This window comes from Neoarius graeffei, chromosome 1 (assembly GCF_027579695.1).
Source record: "Neoarius graeffei isolate fNeoGra1 chromosome 1, fNeoGra1.pri, whole genome shotgun sequence".
NCBI lineage: Eukaryota > Metazoa > Chordata > Actinopteri > Siluriformes > Ariidae > Neoarius > Neoarius graeffei.
The window spans coordinates 32914966-32937222 of record NC_083569.1 but is presented as its reverse complement, the minus strand read 5'-3'; the positions used below and the strand labels follow the sequence as shown (position 1 = coordinate 32937222).

General features: G+C 41.8%; 1 protein-coding gene across 2 annotated transcripts in view; it reads left to right on the top strand.

The window, feature by feature from the left end:
• The first annotated feature begins 4071 nt into the window (after positions 1–4071).
• The window catches only part of rasal2 (RAS protein activator like 2), a 168558-nt gene continuing 150372 nt past the window's right edge, over positions 4072–22257 (top strand). Inside the window, exon 1 of one of the 2 annotated variants that reach the window (XM_060931035.1) lies at positions 4072–5002. In XM_060931035.1, the coding sequence (XP_060787018.1) occupies positions 4861–5002 (142 nt within the window). In that variant the 5' untranslated portion in view covers positions 4072–4860. The remainder of the gene's footprint in view (positions 5003–22257) is intronic. The other variant, XM_060931044.1, reaches the window with a different exon arrangement.

Sequence of the window (22257 nt, the reverse complement as noted above, 5' to 3'; positions counted from 1 at the left end):
TACGTCAATCAATTTTCGATGCAAAATTTTACATGCTTAAAAATTCATAACAAATCTTCTGATTGCTCAAAACTGCTCATACTTGACAAGCAAATCACTCATTGGGCTTCTGACATGTTACCCAATTTCTGTGATTTTTCGCCACTGGGGGCGCTATTTTTGGGCAAAAATTCCAATCTTTCCTCAAATTTGGTCAAACTTCATGACCACCCTCTTACTACCTCCCATGTCATGTACACCACGTTTTGGAAATTTTCGTCCATGGGGGGCGCTGTTTTTGGCCGACGCAATTGCTCCAAAACGGGTTTTGGGTAAATAATTCCATAATGCTTTTCCTTCACACCACTACCTTGTGATAGTGCATTGCTGTTGTAGACACTTATTTTTCCAACTCATAATCGCTCGTGTACAGCATAGCGCCACCTACTGACATGGGAAAAACCAAAAAATTTATTCTTCAAAAATCTATATCTCATCTTCTATTTACTCAATTGTCATCAAACTTCATACGCAAACTCTTCATAGCTCACCTGACATCTACGCCAAATTTTGTGCACTTTCGCCCCTGGGGGTGCTGGTTATGGCAAAAATGATATTGCAGCTTCTGATTTGTCAAACTTGCCAAGCAAACTCTTTACAAGACCCTTATTGGGGCGCTTGCCATGGTCGACAATGCACGAAATTTGGCTCCTTTTTCTTAGACTGCCACCGCTACTGAGAACCAGAAGCCCAGATCCAGGCGGGCCTCAGGGCCTCTATAGCGCCCCCTAACTCGTTGTGATTTTGGCCTCCCGCATTAAGGTGCCTGGTTGCCATGTAGTTTGTAGTAGTGGCATGCCATTTGGTACGCATATGTATCTCACTAAGCCGGACAAAAATGTAATGCCAATGCATTAGCCACGCCCAACAGGAAGTGAGGTAATTTCACTTTTGTGCGAAATGCATGGCCACGAAGACGGCGTAACTCCTCCTAGACCGTTCATAGGAATGTCACCAAAATTGATACACATCATCTACAGACATGGCTGACAAAAGTTTCTAAATACCTTTCACGTAGCATAAACCGTTCAGAAGTTATACGTCAATCAATTTTCAATGCAAAATTTTACATGCTTAAAAATTCATAGCAAATCTTCTACTTGCTCAAAACTGCTCATACTTCACACGCAGATCACTCATTGGGCTTCTGACATGTTACCCACTTTCTGTGATATTTCGCCACTGGGGGCGCTATTTTTGGGCAAAATTTCCAATCTTTCCTCAAATTTGGTCAAACTTCACGGCCACCCTCTTTCTACCTCCCATGTCATGTATACCACATTTTGGGAATTTTCGTCCATGGGGGGCGCTGTTTTTGGCCGACGCAATTGCTCCAAAACGGGTTTTTGGTAAATAATTCCATAATGCTTTTCCTTCACACCACTACCTTGTGATAGTGCGTTGCTGTTGTAGACACTTATTTTTCCAACTCATAATCGCTCATGTACAGCACAGCGCCACCTACTGACATGGGAAAAACCAAAAATTTTATTCTTCAAAAATCTATATCTCATCTTCTATTTACTCAATTGTCATCAAACTTCATACGCAAACTCTTCATAGCTCCCCTGACCTGTACGCCAAATTTTGTGTACTTTCGCCCCTGGGGGTGCTGGTTATGGCAGAAATGATATTGCAGCTTCTGATTTGTCAAACTTGCCAAGCAAACTCTTTACAAGACCCTTATTGGGGCGCTATTATTCTTAGGGCCCGAGCACCGTACAGTGCGAGACCCTATCGTTGCCATGTGTCCAATTCTGTGCTTTTTCGCCATTGCGGGAGTAATGTCTCTTGCCGAAGAAGCTGTGGAAGGTATTTCGCGGGGACGCATGCCCCCGCCCCCCCTTGGCCGCTGGCGCGAGGGCCCGTCGAGGCCGCTTGCGGCTTTAATTGTTGTTGTTGTTGCTGCTTCTTCTCCTTCTTCTCCGTGTTGCTGTTGCTTCGATGTTCGCGCCAAGGTTGCAGCGACATAACTGATGTATACAGTGATGTAATGACATAGCTCCCCTTAGCACCCTGAGCTATGGAAAAGCAAACTGGTTCTCAGCTGGCTCGCAAATACCCCTTTTCCACCAAATCAGTTCCAGGGCTGGTTCGGGGCCAGTGCTGGTGCTGGTTCACAACTCGTTCAACTTGCAAGCCAGCTGGGTTTGCTTTTCCATAGCTTGTGGTGCTAAGGGGAGCCATGTCATTACGTCGCTGTATACGTCAGTTACATCGCTGCGTTTGCATAAACCTTGGCACGAATATCAAAGCAACAACAACACGGAGAAGAAGAAGCACTGTTTCCACTGACAAAGAACTGGCTCTGGGGCCAGAAAAACCGGTTATAGGCTAGCACCAACTCTCTGCTGGGCCAGAGGAAAGAACCGCTTACGTCAGCGGGGGGGGGCGGAGTTGTTAAGACTAACAACAATACCAAGACCGTGAAAGGTCGCCATTTTTAAGCGACAAGAAGCAGCAGATGTACAAACGCGAAGTCTCATCTCATCTCATTATCTCTAGCCGCTTTATCCTTCTACAGGGTCGCAGGCAAGCTGGAGCCTATCCCAGCTGACTACGGGCGAAAGGCGGGGTACACCCTGGACAAGTCGCCAGGTCATCACAGGGCTGACACATAGACACAGACAACCATTCACACTCACATTCACACCTACGGTCAATTTAGAGTCACCAGTTAACCTAACCTGCATGTCTTTGGACTGTGGGGGAAACCGGAGCACCCGGAGGAAACCCACGCGGGGAGAACATGCAAACTCCACACAGAAAGGCCCTCGCCGGCCCCGGGGCTCGAACCCAGGACCTTCTTGCTGTGAGGCGACAGCGCTAACCACTACACCACCGTGCCGCCAAACGCGAAGTCACCCATTATTATTGTTGTTGTTGCTGCTGCTTCTTCAGTGTTGTTTTTGCTTCAATATTCGCACCAAGGTTTATGCAAATGTAGTGACGTAACTGACGTATACAGCGACGTAACTGATGTGGCTTCCCTTAGCACCGCGAGCTATGGAAAAGCAAACTGGTTCTCAGCTGGCTCGCAAGTTGAACGAGTTGTGAACCAGCACCAGCACTGGCCCCGAACCAGCCCTGGAACTGATTTCATGGAAAAGGGGTACAGCTGCTGCTTCTCATTGCTTAAAAATGGCGATCTTTCGCGGTCTTGCGATTGTTGTTGGTCTTAACAACTCCGCCCCGACGTAAGCGGTTCTTTCCTCTGGCCCAGCAAAGAGCTGGTGCTAGCCTGGAACTGGTTTTTCTGGCCCCAGAGCCAGTTCTTTGTCAGTGGAAACAGAAAACCCGGTTCCAAACTAAGCACTGGCCCCGAACTAGCCTGGGAAATCCCATGCTGCTTTGCACGATCGTTCCGATCTGAAAAGACAGCATGGAAACTATGGTCTAAAGGCTCGCCTGAGTTAGGGAGCCAATCAGAGAGTGGGGAGGGGTGGAAAGACGGTGACGCGTACTACTCGACAAACGGAAGCTTGTAGTTTATTTGGAACTGCTTACGGATCACATTTAACATGGCGGCGAGCGATACGAACCAAACTTTCGATCAAGCTTTAGACACTGTTCTGAATAGTTTAGAGCGAAAGTTTGTTTTAAAAAAAGAACAGCGTTTGGCGTTACAGTCTTTCTTCGCCTCTTCGTCGCTCTAACTACGTCACCGGGTACAACTGCCATTATTGGCCATGGGCTACGTATACGCCAAATGATAGACATTCGCAACGTCCAATAAACGGTCGTTGACAATCGTAAACCACACCTCCCCTACGAGAAATTCAATAGGCGGATTCCAGACCATATTTCACTTGTGATATGGTCTGGTGTTAACCAGACTAGCCCCGAACCAGCCCTGGAACTGCTTTGGTGGAAAAGGTGAGGTGAGTGTAACTTCATATACCGATTTTAACCAGCAGGTGGCTCAAGAATTCACTAACACACAGCTGTGTGTGTTTTACTAGTTGCAAGTGAAAACAATAATCGGATTTGGCTAGAGGGTTAAGAAAATACCCATGCGTTCTATAACAGTGGTATCCAGAAGGGTTTGATGAAAGACAGGTTCTGGATGTTTCCCTGAAACATGTCTGTGATGAATCGACTGTTTCGGATATCCGCTAATCCTCCCTGAATCCTCAGCACAGTGCCATGTGATCGAGCTGGGAAAGAGGACTGGCTTTAAACCGGAGAGGAACTGAGTCCGGGAAGAAATCAGCTTTAAACAAAGTCGCGACTTGGACAAGAGGAAAAAATGGACGAGTGTTGTGTGGATTTCTGAAGAGCTTTCATTTAATATCATCTCATCACTCGAGGAAAAACTTTAGACGGTTGTGAATTGAAAAATATTTGCATCTGAGATTGAATTAAACATTTGAAAACAATTGTTTCATCTTCCAGGATATGATTGATTGTTCATTTTGTACTTCATACTCTTAATACCATCAGTACCAGTGTAGCCTCCAGGCTACAGTGTCTTTTCTTTTCACTCTGAAAGCAAAACTAAGATGTGGGAAACTTCTAGTTAACGTTTCGGAGACGGTCAAAACTACCTCTGGGTTGGTTTTGTTTATTCTAAACATCAACAAAACCGCCTTTTTTTTTGCGGAGAAATCCATACACTGTATATCTGTGCTCCCTTTATTAACTGGATAGTCACATACAATACACTATAGCCAAGCTAACTGCTAGCTCCATTCAGGCATCTCCATGGAAATAAAGCCTGAGCGGTGAAGTCGGTGTTGGGTTTTTGTTTGTTTGTTTGTTTGTTTTTTATTATAACTTGTGTTGAAAACGCTTTTGAAAACCATCTCGTCCTGTCCGTGGATGGAGTCTCTGTCGGGGATTTACCGCGGGGGTGTATCCGCAGGCATGGACACGGACTCAGTAACCGGAACCGTGGACCCGGTGCTCGACGGCATTTTAATGGACTCGTTTTGCCAACAGCAAGGATGGATGCGCGTCTACGGTAAGTTTTCCCTACTTTTATATCATACACGCTCAGTTTTCTCTAACAGTCCCCTGGTTTTATTTTAGACCTCTTCACCTTCCGCCCCATGAAGAAAGAGGACAAGAAGACAATGCTCCGAAAAGCTGAAAATACAGAAGGCAATAAAAATATTAAGCTGAATCATGACACACAAATGCTAGCCTGGCAGCTGGCTAGTCACCATGAAGAACACAGGAGAGCAAACAAAGCAACATGTTGGAAAGGGAATACCTCTAGTATGGTACTAGTGCATCTCAAAAAATTAGAATACCATGAAAAAGTTCCTTTTTTTCATAAGGGTTGTTGTACTTCAATATCAAAAGGCTTGACTAAATAAACTTGGTTGTTTATTGTAGCCCTGTGATAACTCTATTTACCATGCAAAAAAAATGGTGATAACGTTATTTTTGGTGAATGTATGGCAATATATGTCATATTTAGCAAAATTACTCGTGTCATTTAGAAAAAGTGCTTTTTTTTTTTTTTTACCACAGGTGCACTACTGTTCAAAAGTTTGGGGTCACCCAGACAATTTTGTGTTTTCCATGAAAAGTCACACTTTTATTTACCACCATAAGTTGTAAAATGAATAGAAAATATAGTCAAGACATTTTTCTGGCCATTTTGAGCATTTAATCGACCCCACAAATGTGATGCCCCAGAAACTCAGGCCAAGTTTACATTAGACCGTATCTGTCTCGTTTTCTTCGCGGATGCACTGTCCGTTTACATTAAAACGCCTGGAAACGCCGGGAAACGGGAATCCGCCAGGGTCCACGTATTCAATCCAGATTGTGTCTGATCCGGTGCTGTGTAAACATTGAGAATACGCGGATACGCTGTGCTGAGTAGACCCCGAAGCCGCCGCCAGGCGCCGCTAAAACCGCCATTTAGAATTTGAGCCACCGCCAGCCAATAATTTTGTAAGCCAATTTGAGCCGCTATCTAATAAAATTTGGCTGAGCCACTAAGAATTGTGTACATCAAATAATGGGTTTATCCACACCATGAGCTACAAGAAAAGTGACACAAACATGATCAACTGTACACACTAGTAGTAACACAATAGAGACGTATAGGCATACACTAGAGATTTAGAACTGATATCACAGCACAGAGAGCCACCACAAGCTTGCCGTTGTGACTACCTGTCTGGCTTCCCGCCCCTCACACCGTTACCACGATACACTGGGGAACCCGGGAACCCACCCAGAGCATCAATCGACTCCGATATCGACGAGATGGCTGCATTCTTTGCCGCTGCTGAGGGAAAGTGTAAAGGTATTTTTTTGTTTGTTTGTTTCACATACTTCGAGATTGATAAAAAAAAAAGTACTCCACCACTCTACTTTCATCATAGTAAGATAGCTGCCAGTTCTTCACTGGTCATTGCTAGTGAGAATAGATAGCTAGATGCCTTCCTCGAACAATCCAGATTAGTTTATTATTAGCATTGAACTACAATCTTGCTAGATTTATATTTACAATGAAGTAAGAGACCAGGGGACCTGTGGTAATTTGCTATTTATTCCCCCCATTTGTTTGATCCGTTCGCCCGGATATATGCCACACAGTGACGTCCAGTATCAGCCATTTGTAGCCATAAATATTTTGGTGGCTGCAGCAGCCATTAAGGTTTTGGCTGAGTCAGCTAGCCAGCCAATAATTTCATCAGCCAGCCATTATCCTGAAAACAAACGGCTTCGGGGTCTAGTGCTGAGCTCTAGCTGGCGTCGTCATTGGACAACGTCACTGTGACATCCACCTTCCTGATTCGCTGGCGTTGGTCATGTGACGCGACTGCTGAAAAATGGCGCGGACTTCCGCCTTGTATCACCTTTCATTAAAGAGTATAAAAGTATGAAAATACTGCAAATACTGATGCAAATACTGCCCATTGTGTAGTTATGATTGTCTTTAGGCTTGCCATCCTTCCACTTGCAAGTGGTAAGTGACGCGCATGCCCGACATGCACTGAGATCACACACACAGCGGCTCAGTCCCAAATCACTGCTCGTGCGCTATACTCGCGCGCTCTGTGAGCTGCGCAGGGCCGGAGTGCGCACGCTCCAGAGGGCACTCGCTGTTCAGGGCGGAGTGATTTGGAGCGCAGGATGCCTGCGGAGCCAAGTGTATCCGTGTATTGGCGTTGCTATGTGCACGCGAATCGTGTATTGGCGTTGCTGTGTGCACACTAATCGTTTTAAAAACGTTAATCTGATTATCCGCTGATACGGTCTAATGTAAACCCCACCTCAATCTGCTCAAAGGAAGGTCAGTTTTATAGCTTCTCTAAAGAGCTCAACTGTTTTCAGCTGTGCTAACATGATTGTACAAGGGTTTTCTAATCATCCATTAGCCTTCTGAGGCAATGAGCAAACACATTGTACCATTAGAACACTGGAGTGAGAGTTGCTGGAAATGGGCCTCTATACACCTATGGAGATATTGCACCAAAAACCAGACATTTGCAGCTAGAATAGTCATTTACCACATTAGCAATGTATAGAGTGCATTTCTGATTAGTTTAAAGTGAGCTTCATTGAAAAGAACAGTGCTTTTCTTTCAAAAATAAGGACATTTCAAAGTGACCCCAAACTTTTGAACGGTAGTGTACATAAGGCAACAAAAATATTAAACTGAATCATGACACACAAATGCTAGCCTGGCAGCTGGCTAGTCACCATGAAGAACACAGGAGAGCAAACAAAGCAACATGTTGGAAAAGGAATACCTCTAGTATGCTACTAGTGCATCTCAAAAAATTAGAATACCATGAAAAAGTTCCTTTTTTTCATAAGGGTTGTTTTACAATCAGGGTACGCAAGCTAAAAGGAAGGGCCACTACCTCTCAGATCCTTACCTTGAGAAGAATTATAGAAGGAATAAAAGTTAAAAACATCCCAGCAGTCCTAACCTTTGTTGACTTTTTAAAAAAGCATTCAACTCAGTTGATAGATCTAAAATGTTCCTTATTCTAGCAGCGTATGGAATCCCTGATAAAATGATTAATGCTATCTCGATCATGTACTCAGACACGAAGGCAAAGGTTTTGTTAGTAGATGGGGAAACAGAATATTTTAACATCAGTGCTGGAGTTCTACAGGGTGATACACTGGCTCCATTCTTGTTCATAATAGTTGTGGATTACAGTATATCATGAGATGCACACTTGAAGACCATGGACATCTGGGTTTTACTCTTAATAGAACAACAAGTAGACAACAGCATTTACATAGTAATACCATAACCGACAATGACTGCACAGATGACCTGTGTTTACTATCAGACACCATCAGAGATGCTCGATTGTTCCTAACACGGCTGGAGGAAGCTGCAGAAGAGGTTGATTTATGTGTTAATCCTTCTAAAACTGAAGTCATGTTCTTTAACACCACAGGAGTATTAAAGTCAAAGACAGGTGACCATCTAAGAAATGTTGAGGACTTTAAATATTTAGGGGCATGGATCCTATTGTCAACTAAGGGACTTAACATCAGAAAAGGACAAGCTTGGTCTGCTGCCCACAAGTTAGATAAGATTTGGAAGTCTTTCCTCCCTAGAAGATTAAAAGTTATGTTCTTCAGAGCAACAGTTGAATCAGTCCTTTTGTATAGATCAGAAACACGAACTCTTACTAAGACCCTTGAGAAATGTTTAGATGGCTGTTATACCAGACAGTTGCATCATGCTCTTAACATCAAATGGCAACAAAGAATGTCAAACAAGAAGCTCGACCAAGATCTACCGAAACTCAGCGAAGTGGTAAGAAAACGTCGACTCAAGTTTTCTGGCCATTGTTATCAAGCTAAAGCTCAGTGCACACCTTCCTGATTCGCTTACGATTTTGCTAAAAATTTTGCTAAAAATCACATTTAACACTTATTATCTTCAATATCAAAAGGCTTGACTAAATAAACTTGGTTGTTTATTGTAGCCCTGTGATAGTTCTATTTACCATGCAAAAAAAATTTTTGGTGATAACGTTATTTTTGGTGAATGTATGGCAATATATGTCATGTTTAGCAAAATTACTCGTGTCATTTAGAAAAAGTGCTTTTTTTGACCACAGGTAGCTCCAAAAGGGATGCACTTAAATCATTCTTTATACCATAAAACAAATATTTGGTTCCATATCATTGGAAACATAGTTAAGTTTTAATGTTGATTGCCAGTAAGTTTTCAGACTATTTTGATCAAATTAGTATGTAATTGTGTCAAAAGAGACAGCTAATTTTTCAATATAAAATAACATATCTAAAATTATTATTTTCATCCTAAAATGTGGTCAAGATATTGGGACATAAATATTAGAGACAACTAACACAAAGCTTACAGCCTTATATTTAAAAGCACTATGGAAGTAGTGGATTCTGAATTGTCAAAAAAAAATTTCCTCTCCGAGAATCACTGCATTTGTTTCTCCCAGCCCTGCTTAAAGCTACACTTAATCTTCTTTATCTCGTAGCAGATTACACAAAACTACCATACACACGTCAAAAAATTACCTGAAATCTGTTCTTTAACTTGTCCTTCACTTAAAAACTGGTACAAGAACCAGTTTGAATTAATTTGAATTTTGGACCCCTGTGACACAAACTTTGTACCCTGATTGTAAAACAACCCATAATTTAATTCAAAAAGGTAAACTTTCATATATTCATTAAATGTAAAGTGAAATATTTTTAAAGCCTTTTTTGTTTTAATTTTGATGATTATGGCTTATAGCTCATGAAAATCAGAAATCCAGTATCTCAAATTATTAGAATATTCCCCAAGGTCAATCAAAAAAAGGATTTACAATACAGAAATGTCCAACTTCTGAAAAGTATATTCATTTATATACTCAATACTTAGTTGGGGCTCCTTTACCATGAATTACTGTATCAATGCAGTGTGGCATGGAGGTGATCAGTCTGTGGCACTGCTGAGGTGTTATTGAAGCCCAGGTTGCTTTGATAGTGGCCTTCAGCGTATCTGTATTTTTGGGTCGGGTGTTTCTCATCTTCCTCTTGACAATACCCCATAGATTCTCTATGGGGTTCAGGTCAGGCAAGTTGGCTGGCCAATCAAACACAGTAATATCATGGTCAGCAAACCATTTGGTAGTAGTTTTGGCACTGTGGGTAGGTGCTAAGTCCTGCTGGAAAAGGAAATCAGCATCTCCAAAAAGCTCGTCAGCAGATGGAAGCATGAAGTGCTCTAAAATCTCCTGGTAGATGGCTGTGTTGACTTTGGACTTGATAAAATACAGTCGACCAACACCAGCAGATGACATGGCACCCCAAATCATCACAGACTGTGGAAACTTCACACTGGGCTTCAAACACCTTGGATTCTGTGCCTCTCCACTCTTCCTCCAGACTCTAGAACCGTGATTTCCAAATTAAATGCAAATGTACTTTCATCTGAAAAGAGGACTTTGGACCACTGAGCAACAGTCCATTTCTTTCTCTCCTTAGCCCAGATAAGACACTTCTGACATTGTCTCTGGCTCAGGAGTAGCTTGATATTAGGAATGCGAAAGTTGTATCCCCTTTCTTGAAGATGTCTGTTCGTGATGGGTCTCGATACACTGACACCAGCCTCAGTCCACTCCTTGTGAAGCTCTCCCAGGTTCTTGAATCAACTTTTCTTGACAATCCTCTCAAGACTGCGGCCATCCCTGTTGCTTGTGCACCTTTTCCAGCCACCGTTTTCAGCAACGACCTTTTGTGGCTTACCCTCCTTGTGGAGGGCGTCAGTGATCATCTTCTGGACAACAGTCAAGTCAGCAGTCTTCCCCATGATTGTGGTTGTGTGTACTGAACTAGACAGAGAGATACACTGTGTTCATACCGTTTTACTCAAACTCGAAATGAAATATTCTAATATTTTGAGATGGTTTTTTTAAATGTTTTTGTACTGTATGCCATACTGATTAAAATTAAAATAGAAAAATGCTTGAAACATTTTAGTTTATGTGTAATGAGTCTATAATATATAACATTTTCACTTTCTTAAATAACTGATGGAAAATATTGAACTTTTTCACAATATTCTAATTTTTTGAGATGCACTAGTATTTCCTCTAAGAGTTTAATACCATATATAAATAAATATAATAGGAACTTGTTCTGGATTCTATGATTCCTGTTCAATGTAGTCTTCTGCTGTTGCATGCTGAGATGCTTTTCTGCTCAACACGGTTGTAAAGAGTGATTACATGAGTTGCCATATCCTTCCTGGCACCTCGAATCAATCTGGGGGTGGGTTTCCCAAGAGCTTCTTGGCCCCTGTCACACTTATTCGGAATTAGCAGGAATCAAGCAGAACCAGCCGGAGTGAAAATTCTCAAAATTCGTGCCACGTTCGGACGGGAATTTCAAATTGACCAACGTTCTTACAGCTTTATAAGAATGCTGTTTGAATACTTAGAATGCGCTTCGAACCTGCATCGAATGATTCTTGCACGTTCCGGGTGTATAGGGAGGGAAAGTAATCTCATCGCCCCCTACTGGATGCGTTCCAACCTCTATGGCAAAATGAATGGGAATATCTTTTCAAAAAATTACATTTCGGGTTACACTTCAAAGTTAAGACAATGGCTTCCATATGTTGTGCATGTCAGGCAGCTCTATCGATCCTGGTGATCATACTTTATTTTTTCCACCGATTTGAATTGTTTTGCATGTTTTTTAATAAGCTGATCAAAGACTACCCGGACCCGACATCGTGTATGTGACGTCACCGCAAGTCTAGCGCCTTTCCAAATGTGTAGCAGGTAGCGGCCGGCGAGTAGCCTACATCAACATGCCGATTTGTATAGCGTGGTTGGCGGAGTATTTCTGTACCAATAAGAAATGCATCCCTCATGGGGATAACTAAGCATGGGATAGCTAAGCCTACTGCTGACGTAATATGAGCGACTCTGACTAGACAGTTTGGTTGTAGTCCATTTCTGACAGGTTAGGCGCAATTTCGATCTTTTAAAAGACAGCGAAATTTCACCTGATACTTTCACAGTTAGTAGATAATCCCAACATATACAACATATTTTTTGGGGGTGTACAAGTTCCAAGTCATAACTTTGTGGCATTTTTTTTTTAAATCGGATCTATGGGATTTTCAATAGTATGGCCCTCGGCTTAGGAATGCTACCACTAGGATCGCTGTGTTTCACTTTCCCTCCCTATATCCTTCCTGGCACCTCGACTCAATCTGGGGGTGGGTTTCCTAAGAGCTTCTTGGCCCCTGTCACACTTATTCGGAATTAGCAGGAATCAAGCAGAACCAGCCGGAGTGAAAATTTTTTTTTTAAATTCGTGCTATGTTCGGATGGGAATTTCAAACTGACCAACGTTCTTACAGCTTTATAAGAATGCCGTTCGAATACTTAGAATGCGCTTCGAACCCGCATCGAATGATTCTTGCATGTTCCGGGTGGATTAGCTTTCGAATGTAGTTAAAACACAGTAGGAATACCTAGAATGCAGTAAGAATATTAAGAATGCACTTTGAGTGCCGTATGAGTGTGGTTCGATTGCTGCCCGAATACCACCCAAAGTCTGGTCGGAAGGTGCCTCAAATGCTGTACGAATTCACCTCAAATGCAGTCAGAACGCTCCCGGAATAGCCGCCGAGTATGTTTCGAACGTCTAAGAATTCAAAGAAAATGCTGCTTGAATACTTAGAATGTACTTCGAATATCCCGGAATATATGAAGAATTTTCATTCCGGCTCATTCGAGGCACATTCCGGACATTCTGGCAGGATTTGAAGTGGCTTGCCATTTCTATTTTTCCCTCTAACGCAATCAGAATGTTTCAAATAGCGTAAGAATATTTAGAATGCAGTTAGGATACACTTCGAATGCCATTCGATATTTCTCCTCTTTGAATGTACCTCGAATGTTTTGAGCATGAGCAAAACATTCAGGCCGGCCACAAGAATGGGCCCGAATGTTTGGAATGCAGTCAGAATTTTTAGAATGCACTTCGAATATCCCGGAATACATGAAGAATTTTCATTTCACCTCTAGTGTGACTACCCTATTAACTAGGAGAGTGTGTGTTCTTTGTGATGCTCGCTCTACCATTTAACGATGATCTTTGTGCTATGACGCTTTTGGGAAACCCATCCCTGTCCATTTTCCTCTTTCCTCTCTTATCAACAAGGCGTTTCCACCCACAGAACTCTCTCTCTGTGTTTTTTGTTTTTCGCACCATTCGGTGTAAACTCTAGAGACTGTTGTGTGTGAAAACCCCAGGAGATCAGCAGTTTCTGAAATACTCAGATCAGTCCATCTGGCTCAAACCAACACCCATGCCACAGTGAATGTCACAGAGATCACAATTTTTCCTATTCTGATGTTTGAAGTGAACGTGATGAAGCTGTTCATTTGTATTTGCATGATTTTATGCATTGTGCTACTGTCAAGGGATTGGCTGATTAGATAACGGCATAAAACAGTGGGTGTATGTGACTCATTAGGATCATTTTTTTTTAAAAAGGATCTCTTTCAAGGGGTTCATGCAAAAAGAGCTTGTAATTAATATAACGTGGTCTGTGGCTTCATTGTAACTGTTCGCATCTATAAGTAAGTGTGGGGTGTCATCATCTGATCTCTTGGCTGGCCTATGATGTGTGTAATGTGAAAGTGCTCAAGGGGATATATGGCCATTAGTGGGCTTTCAAGCATTCAAATCTGGGAATTTTTGCTTCTTCTTTTTTTTTTTTTTTTAATTGAAGTGACACCTCGCGGGTTGGATCTGTCAATCTTTTTCCATGAGATTTGTCTTGTAGGGATGGGTGATACCACTGATTTCCTAAGACTAGTATCCAGAGAACAGTATTGATACTTTTATTAAAAAGTCTTCGTGTGTATACACACACACACACACACACACACACACACACACACACAAAAACGAAGTATTTAATTTCCATAGTGAAAATTGGTAAATGCAGACATCAAAAGTTGTACTCGAAAGATTTGTCATTAATACAGTGGGGCAAAAAAGTATTTAGTCAGTCACCAATTCTGCAAGTTCTCCCACTTAAAAAGATGAGAGAGGCCTGTAATTTTCATCAGAGGTATACCTCAACTATGAGAGACAAAATGAGAAAAAAATCCAGAAAATCACATTGTCTGTCTGATTTTTAAAGAATTTATTTGCAAATTATGGTGGAAAATAAGTATTTGGTCAATAACAAAAGTCCATCTCAATACTTTGTTATATACCCTTGTTGGCAATGACAGAGGTCAAACGTTTTCTGTAAGTCTTCACAAGGTTTTCACACACTGTTGCTGGTATTTTGGCCCATTCCTCCATGCAGATCTCCTCTAGAGCAGTGATGTTTTGGGGCTGTTGCTGGGCAACACGGACTTTCAACTCCCTCCAAAGATTTTCTATAGGGTTGAGATCTGGAGACTGGCTAGGCCACTCCAGGACCTTGAAATGCTTCTTACGAAGCCACTCCTTCATTGCCCAGGCGGTGTGTTTGGGATCATTGTCATGCTGAAAGACCCAGCCACGTTCCATCTTCAATGCCCTTGCTGATGGAAGGAGGTTTTCACTCAAAATCTCACGATACATGGCCCCGTTCATTCTTTCCTTTACACGGATCATTCGTCCTGGTCCTTTTACAGAAAAACAGCCCCAAAGCATGATGTTTCCACCCCCATGCTTCACAGTAGGTATGGTGTTCTTTGGATGCACCTCAGCATTCTTTCTCCTCCAAACATGACAAGTTGAGTTTTTACCAAAAAGTTCTATTTTGGTTTCATCTGACCATATGACATTCTCCCAATCCTCTTCTGGATCATTCAAATGCTCTCTAGCAAACTTCAGACGGGCCTGGACATGTACTGGCTTAAACAGGATTTGAGTCCCTGGCGGCGTAGTGTGTTACTGATGGTAGCCTTTGTTACTTTGGTCCCAGCTCTCTGCAGGTCATTCACTAGGTCCCCCCATGTGGTTCTGGGATTTTTGCTCACCGTTCTTGTGATCATTTTGACCGCACGGGGTGAGATCTTGCGTGGAGCCCCAGATCGAGGGAGATTATCAGTGGTCTTGTATGTCTTCCATTTTCTAATAATTGCTCCCACAGTTGATTTCTTCACACCAAGCTGCTTACCTATTGCAGATTCAGTCTTCCCAGCCTGGTGCAGGTCTACAATTTTGTTTCTGGTGTCCTTTGACAGCTCTTTGGTCTTGGCCATAGTGGAGTTTGGAGTGTGACTGTTTGAGGTTGTGGACAGGTGTCTTTTATACTGCTAACGAGTTCAAACAGGTGCCATTAATCCAGGTAACGAGTGGAGGACAGAGGAGCCTCTTAAAGAAGTTGTTACAGGTCTGTGAGAGCCAGAAATCTTGCTTGTTTGTAGGTGACCAAATACTTATTTTACTGAGGAATTTACCAATTAATTCATTAAAAATCCTACAATGTGATTTCCTGGATTCTTTCCCCCCATTCTGTCTCTCATAGTTGAAGTGTACCTATGATAAATTACAGGCCTCTCTCATCTTTTTAAGTGGGAGAACTTGCACAATTGGTGGCTGACTAAATACTTTTTTGCCCCACTGTATTTAAAAACTATCAATTGAAAGGGCACTCGGTAGAGTGCAAACCTCTGCCAAGCCACATATCTAGATTGGCATCAAAATCAAATCAGTTGTTCCTTGGCCCATGACTTACCTTTCCTCCAAATTTCATCAAAATCCATTCATGACTTTTTGAGTTATGTTGCAAAAAGGCAAAAAAAGTCCTGGATCTGCATACACATCTGGATCATAGCTCCACATACATATCTGGATTTGGATCCAAATCTAATTAATTTTTCCTTTGCACATGGCTCACCTTTCCTCCAAATGTCATCCAAATTCGTTCACTACTTTGAGTTATGTTGGGAACAGACAAGCAAGCAAATAAACAGAGGTGAAAAACCTCTTCCAACGAAGTTGGTGGAGGTAAAGATCAGACTTCTCGATTTTGTTTTAAATTTTTAGAACAGCAACTATTCAATAACATGGATTCAGTCAGGTTCAGGAATGTCCAGCAAAGTTTTATTTACATTTGTATCTCTTTCAGGAATTATTCGTCACATAAACAGGTTCAGTAATGTTTAACAACAATGCTTTGTTTCCTTTCTGCCATTGTGCGACTGATTAACCGGCAGAATCTGTTTCTCTTTGTGCCTTTACTGTGTTTCTATAAGCAATGGGAAACAGTGAAAAGGCAGAAGGAAAAAAGTTCCTATCCTACCTAAACAACAACTTTTAAAAAATGAATAAAATGAAGTTAATAAAATCACTACTTAAAGACAGTACCTGTTATTGATTGATTTTTTTTTTCGGTTTAATATGAGGATTGATTCTCAAAACTGAAATATCAGGATTGAAAGTATTGATACGTTGGTATCGATCCACCCATCCTTATTACCTTGTCACATGTTGGATCTTCTTTCTTTGTCTTTTCCCCATAGCCAGCAAGAGCACCACTGATGACATTTTAACAGTCCATCATTGGTGTGTCTAGGGCATTTAAACTTGGCAGAGCCCCTCCCTCTCCAAGCTTGATCAATGTACGATTTAGAGTAGCCAGTGAACCTAACTGCATGTCTTTGAACTGTGGGGGAAACCAGAGCACCCGGAGAAAACCCACACAGATAAGGGGAGAACATGCAAGCTCCACACAAGAAGACCCCTCGTTGGCTGTGCAGTTCGAACTCTGAACCTTCTTGTTGTGAGGCGACAGTGCTAACCACTGCACCACCATGCCGCCCCTACGTGTTGGATAATCCCAGAAAAAAAAAGTCAGGCCTCATGTAACTACACGCCAGTCCCACATTTTCACAATTTGCAGATTGATCCTGATATGAGAATTCTTAATATCTCTGATACCTGATACTTATTTCATCATGCTGAACAAGTCTCCTGTTGGAAGCGTTTCTTGACAAGAATTGGGAAGCATCAGAAGCAGGATCTGTCTTGTGTCAAACGTAAAAAACATTCACAGCTTGAAATACTGGGTATGTTTGATCTGTCCCGATCCTGATTTATAGCCAGTATAGCGCTATACTGTCTATATGTTGTCCAAAGTATTCAATGTTTTTGGAATAATATTCCATGACTAGAGCATTTAGTTCTCCTTGTGCCTGTGTGGATTTCCACTGGGCGCTCCGGTTTCCTCCTACAGTCCAAAGGCATGCAGATTAGGTCAACTGGGTACTCTAATGCCGCTTTTCCACTACAAACGCGGCTGAGTCGGGCTGAGCCGTGCCGTGCTGAGTCGGGCTGAGCGGGGCTGTTGGCGTTGCATTTCGACTACAACCGCGCTGAACCGTGCTGGCTGGAAGTGGGTGGACACATTGGGTGGAGTTAGCGAAAGTGGGTGGACGTCAGGTGATGTCGTTAAGCGGCGCAAACAGTGACATCAGTGATCTTTTAAGCGGTAGTCTCACGACCCGAATAGTAAACAATAAACATGGAGGACATGGAGTCGTTAGTGTTGCTGGTCTTGGTTCTGTGGCTTGTTGTCACCGACAACGCGGACAGATACTGGCAAGAGCGTATGAGGCGAGGCGCATAAGGCTTCAGAAATTCTCGTAATTCGTAATTCTTCCGGGTTTGCGGTGTTTACAGATCCCAGCGCGCTCGCGGGGCGTGTGTGGGCATGTGAGGACACTCCTCCTCACCAATCAGTGCACAGGGGAGTGTCTGCTCACGCTCCCAGCCTCACTCGGCTCGCTTTGGCTCGCTTCAGCCCCACTCCAAAACGGTGCGAGTTTTAGGGGCTAAGCAGGGCTGAAGCGAGCTGAGTCGTGCTGGTTTTTGGTAGTCGAAACGCGAGCCGTGTCGGGCTGAAGTGAGCTGAAGCGAGTTGAAGTGAGCTGAAAAAGGGTAGTGGAAAAGGGCCATAAATTGCTCATAGGTGTACGTGTGAATGATTGGTTGGTTGTATGCTGATTCTTGTCCAAAGTCAGTTGGGATTGGCTCGAGCTTCTATCGTAACTCTGACCAATAAGCGATATAGATGGACAAATTATGACTAAATGCAGACAGAACTCGATGGGTCTTCAGATGCCGCCAGTTGTCAGTGTTTTGTTTAATCTCCTAGACCTACATACTGGAGGGAAGAAGGCATAATTCAAAGTCTCATCCGGAAAACAATGCTCTTAATATTATATTGAATTTTGGAGACCTTTTCAGTCATGCCAGATATGTTTTGACTACTTTTTTTGTCTTACTTCCTCACATCATATAATACTTCCATCTGTCTTTTCAGATCTGTTGTGTTTTTATGACAATAGTCTTATCAGTCTCTTTTGCAGTTCTGCCAGGGCTGATTGAAACTCGTGCAGCACTGAGCCGAGGATGAGTCATAGGCAGATCATACTAGGGCTTACAATCTCTTCCATGTTTAACTTCTCTTTAGCTGCTGTGAATTTTCCTCACACTGCAAAAAATTATGTCTTAGGAAGTGAAAATATCTTGAATATAGTTGAAACGATCTCACATTTCCTATTAGAATGCAAGACACCAATTCTGAGATTATTAAACCTAGTTCTAGATTGCAACCAACTTATTCCAAGATGTCTTACCAAGTAAAAATATCTGTCCATGCAGCAAGATAATTTCACTAGTATTAAGTAATTTTCTCCTCAAATTCAGTATTCAGGGGTTTTTTTTCCAGTACAGTGAGAAGACCCAGGAAAAGTTGCTTTATTGGGGGGAAAAATGTTCACAAAGGAAACTTAATAAATGGAAGATGGTTATCTAAGAGCATATTGTTCTTGGGGGAGATGTGAATGTCACGGAATGCCTGTTTCTATTTATAGGCTTGTTTTTGTTCCTGGGAAACTTGGAGAACAGTTTCATTTGAACATGTAGCATGATGTTTTGTAGGATTTGGTGTTTTTCGTATGCCAATGTGTTTGGCTTTAGGTTATAGGCTAGGCCTTTGTGGCACAAGTATTGTTGCAAAAGGAGAGTTGTGTTGAAACATTCCCTCTCAGCCCTGGAAAATCAGTGTGCCTGATTTATCAATGGAAAGCAGAAGGTGTTGGGATTGAAACTCGAAAGTGTGCTCAATAGTGTGCTACAGTCTAATTTAAGATGTTTTCTAGTTCTTGGCACATTCCCAGTTCTAGTTGTGTTAAAAACATGACATGGGCCAGTGATCATCTTGTGTGAAGGTGAATGCCTCTGTCTGTCCAAAGCTCCAGGAGTCTTGGTGCTGTATTTCCAACAACATTGCTCAGATGTGTTTGGTCTTATTGAGGAACGGGGGAGGAAAGTTTGTTTCGGTCCAACTGTGAATGGCATGATTGTGCAGAACTCCTGCCCTGTCGTCTCTCAAGATGTGTGTCCTTGCTGCTCCCCCCTACCTTCCTCCCATCACCCCTCCCTTCTTCCCTCCACCCACAAAACCCTATCGACCCCTCAGTTCAATGGGAGTGTCATAATCCAGGATTAAGGGCTATGATGTAAGCAGCTCATTCTGTGAATGACCTCAGTGGGCAGGAACCAATGGGCTCGTCGCTGCATTCCAGAGCTGAAATAACTCAATAAGGCCCGCACTGTAGCTTTCTCGTGCTTCCTCTCTTAATTTGTATGTCTCCTTCCTCACTTAGGAAAAGCATGGCCCACCTCTTGGCTCTTCTTGTCAACATGACTCATGTGAAGTCATACAGACATTCAAGAGGAATGTCGTGTTTTTTTTTTTTTTTCTCTCTTAACATGATTCTTTAGTTGCTAGAAATTGGTTGACATGAATGTTATCAAAGCATTGTTTGGGTTGAAATGAAAGTTTCTGTGGGGAATTCTGTTTATTTCGAAAACGTGATCCTTATTCACCAATATCAGGGTTTTTTTTTCTTTTTTTATAAAGGTTATAAAACACCAGATGGATTAGGTTATTTAGCTGGCATAAAGTTTTGCACTACTTGTTATTGAATGGCATAATATTCTGGCAAAGTTGATTTAAAGGTTAATAAGAAAAGGATGAGAGAGACCTGGCAGTCAGTGGATCGACTGGCTATAAATAAGTGTGTGAATGTGTTTGGGATTGGCACCACAACTCTACAAGGATTAACTAAAGATGAATGGAACAAAAGGATGAGGTAAGGGTTTGTCTTTTGCTTTTTCTTCTGCTTTGTTCGAGCAACCATAGAATTACAAGGGACGGTAAATGATCCAGATTATCCATGATCTCTGTCCGACTGAGCAGTGAATTCAATTTATCAAGGAAACTGGAGGTTTCCCTTACTTTTGGTCTTCGATGATTTGAAGTCAGCTGAAAGGCTTATTGATGAAAAGGCGTTGAGCACCAAGTCATTCGCCTGGAGTTTGCCTCATTGAAGTCACATGGTCTCCAACCAAGTTTAGACTTGCTTCCTCTTCTTCCCAAGTCCAGTCCCAAACTTGTCTTTGTTTCCTTTTATAACCTTCAGCAGAGCGTAGGCGAGATTACGTTTTATGATAAGTTTTTATGTGGCCTACTGAGCAGCGTATTCAATTAATCAAGGAAACTCTAAGACTTGGCTGAGTTCTGTTGAAGCGAGTCTTCTGCAGTGGCCTGTTATATGATGTGTGCTTCCTGCCTGCTTTCTAACAGGCAAGCCACCTTATCTCACAAGCCACTAAAGACCAGTGCTCACCCTTTTAATAATGCTAAATAGATTGACTGACTGGCTTTTAATTGGTTTATCTGTATAAAACACCCCTAAAGCTCAATGACTTTTTTTTTTTGTTACTCATTTCGCCTCGAGTACAGCTGTGCCCACGGATGTGCATTTATGAATCTCTGTAATGTGATCACACCAATTAAATTATACTGTTTCTCAGCTTGTGGCGTGTGCAGCTTGCACTCCAAAACGTGATTTAATATTTATGATATTCAAGGCCAACCAGTATCCTCTGAATAGTCTTCAGCGTTAAATAAAGCTTCATGAGCCCGAAGTCAAATTTGTGTCTGAATACAGATCATAGATTGTGGAATGTTTTGTAAGTGAGGACTGCATGCAAAGTCTTCACATGGCCCTGATCTGAGAATTGTATTATCAGGTCTCCGAGAATTACATCCTTTTTGACCTCTGTGTATACGGGCTTGCTTATAAAAAAAAGGAGAAAAACATGCATGCTTCCTTGTTTGTTTTTTTGTTGGGAATTAAAGAGAAGAATAATAGCCAGGTAAACCTTTGTGTCCTATTACTTTTGCTATTTGAATGTGTGTGTACATTCTGCATGTGTGTGGTGTTCATGATGCGCTCTTTTGAAGTGGCATAGAAAGAAATGAGTTTGTTAGAGATTTGAATATCGGAGGTCACCACAAAAGTTCATCCTGACATCAAATATATTCTACTGCAAAACAACCTATAAATAGAGTATGATAAATGTGCGCTATTCTTTATTATTATGCATATAGGACACTTTTTTTCGATGGAATGACAACATTCTATTCCCTTCTAGCGGGTTTCATTCATTTGGTTTGATAGCATGCAATATTGTTAACATACTGCTTATCCTATGTGTATTCCATCACTCTACCCAATGGAAAATGAGCGTTGAAGATGGTTTACGATATTGCATGGTTGTCAAGACAACATGTCACATGTCAGAGCTGATGCGAACATTCAATATGAGAGTTTTCTGCTGCACATGCGCAGAAGCATTTCTTTGTTCGGCAAGAAAGAGAAAGACGCGTTGAACACCTGAAAGGTTACCAAAATTTCATTTAAATATTCTTCACACACATTTACAACAAGAGAAAAACATAACAGATGTCAAAAAACTGGAAAAGAGACACATTGGAGACATAAAACTTCCACGCTAGTGAGTGACTGTGACAATTTGTAAACAAACTTGGCTGCCAGGTTTGCTTTGTAAAATACGGAAGATTTTGAGAGAATTTTGAAAGAGAAAGATGCGTTGAACACGTGAAAGGAATGTGTATGTATAATAGTAATAATAATATTGGCTGGCTTTTTTTTGTGGTATATCAGATTCCATTCAGCTAGCATGATATTCATCTTCAACTCATTCAATATCATGCTAGCTGAATGGAATATATCTAATATACCACTCAAAGGGACAAAAGATGGAAATTAGCCTTTTGGCTACAATCTTGTATATTTTGCATTTTTTTAAATGTTATTAATATATGCTGTCCCTTTGTTAAATAAATAAACTTTCAAAGCCAGCCAATATTATAAATTTTTGTCCGATTTTTCTCCAAACTTGATTTCCTGT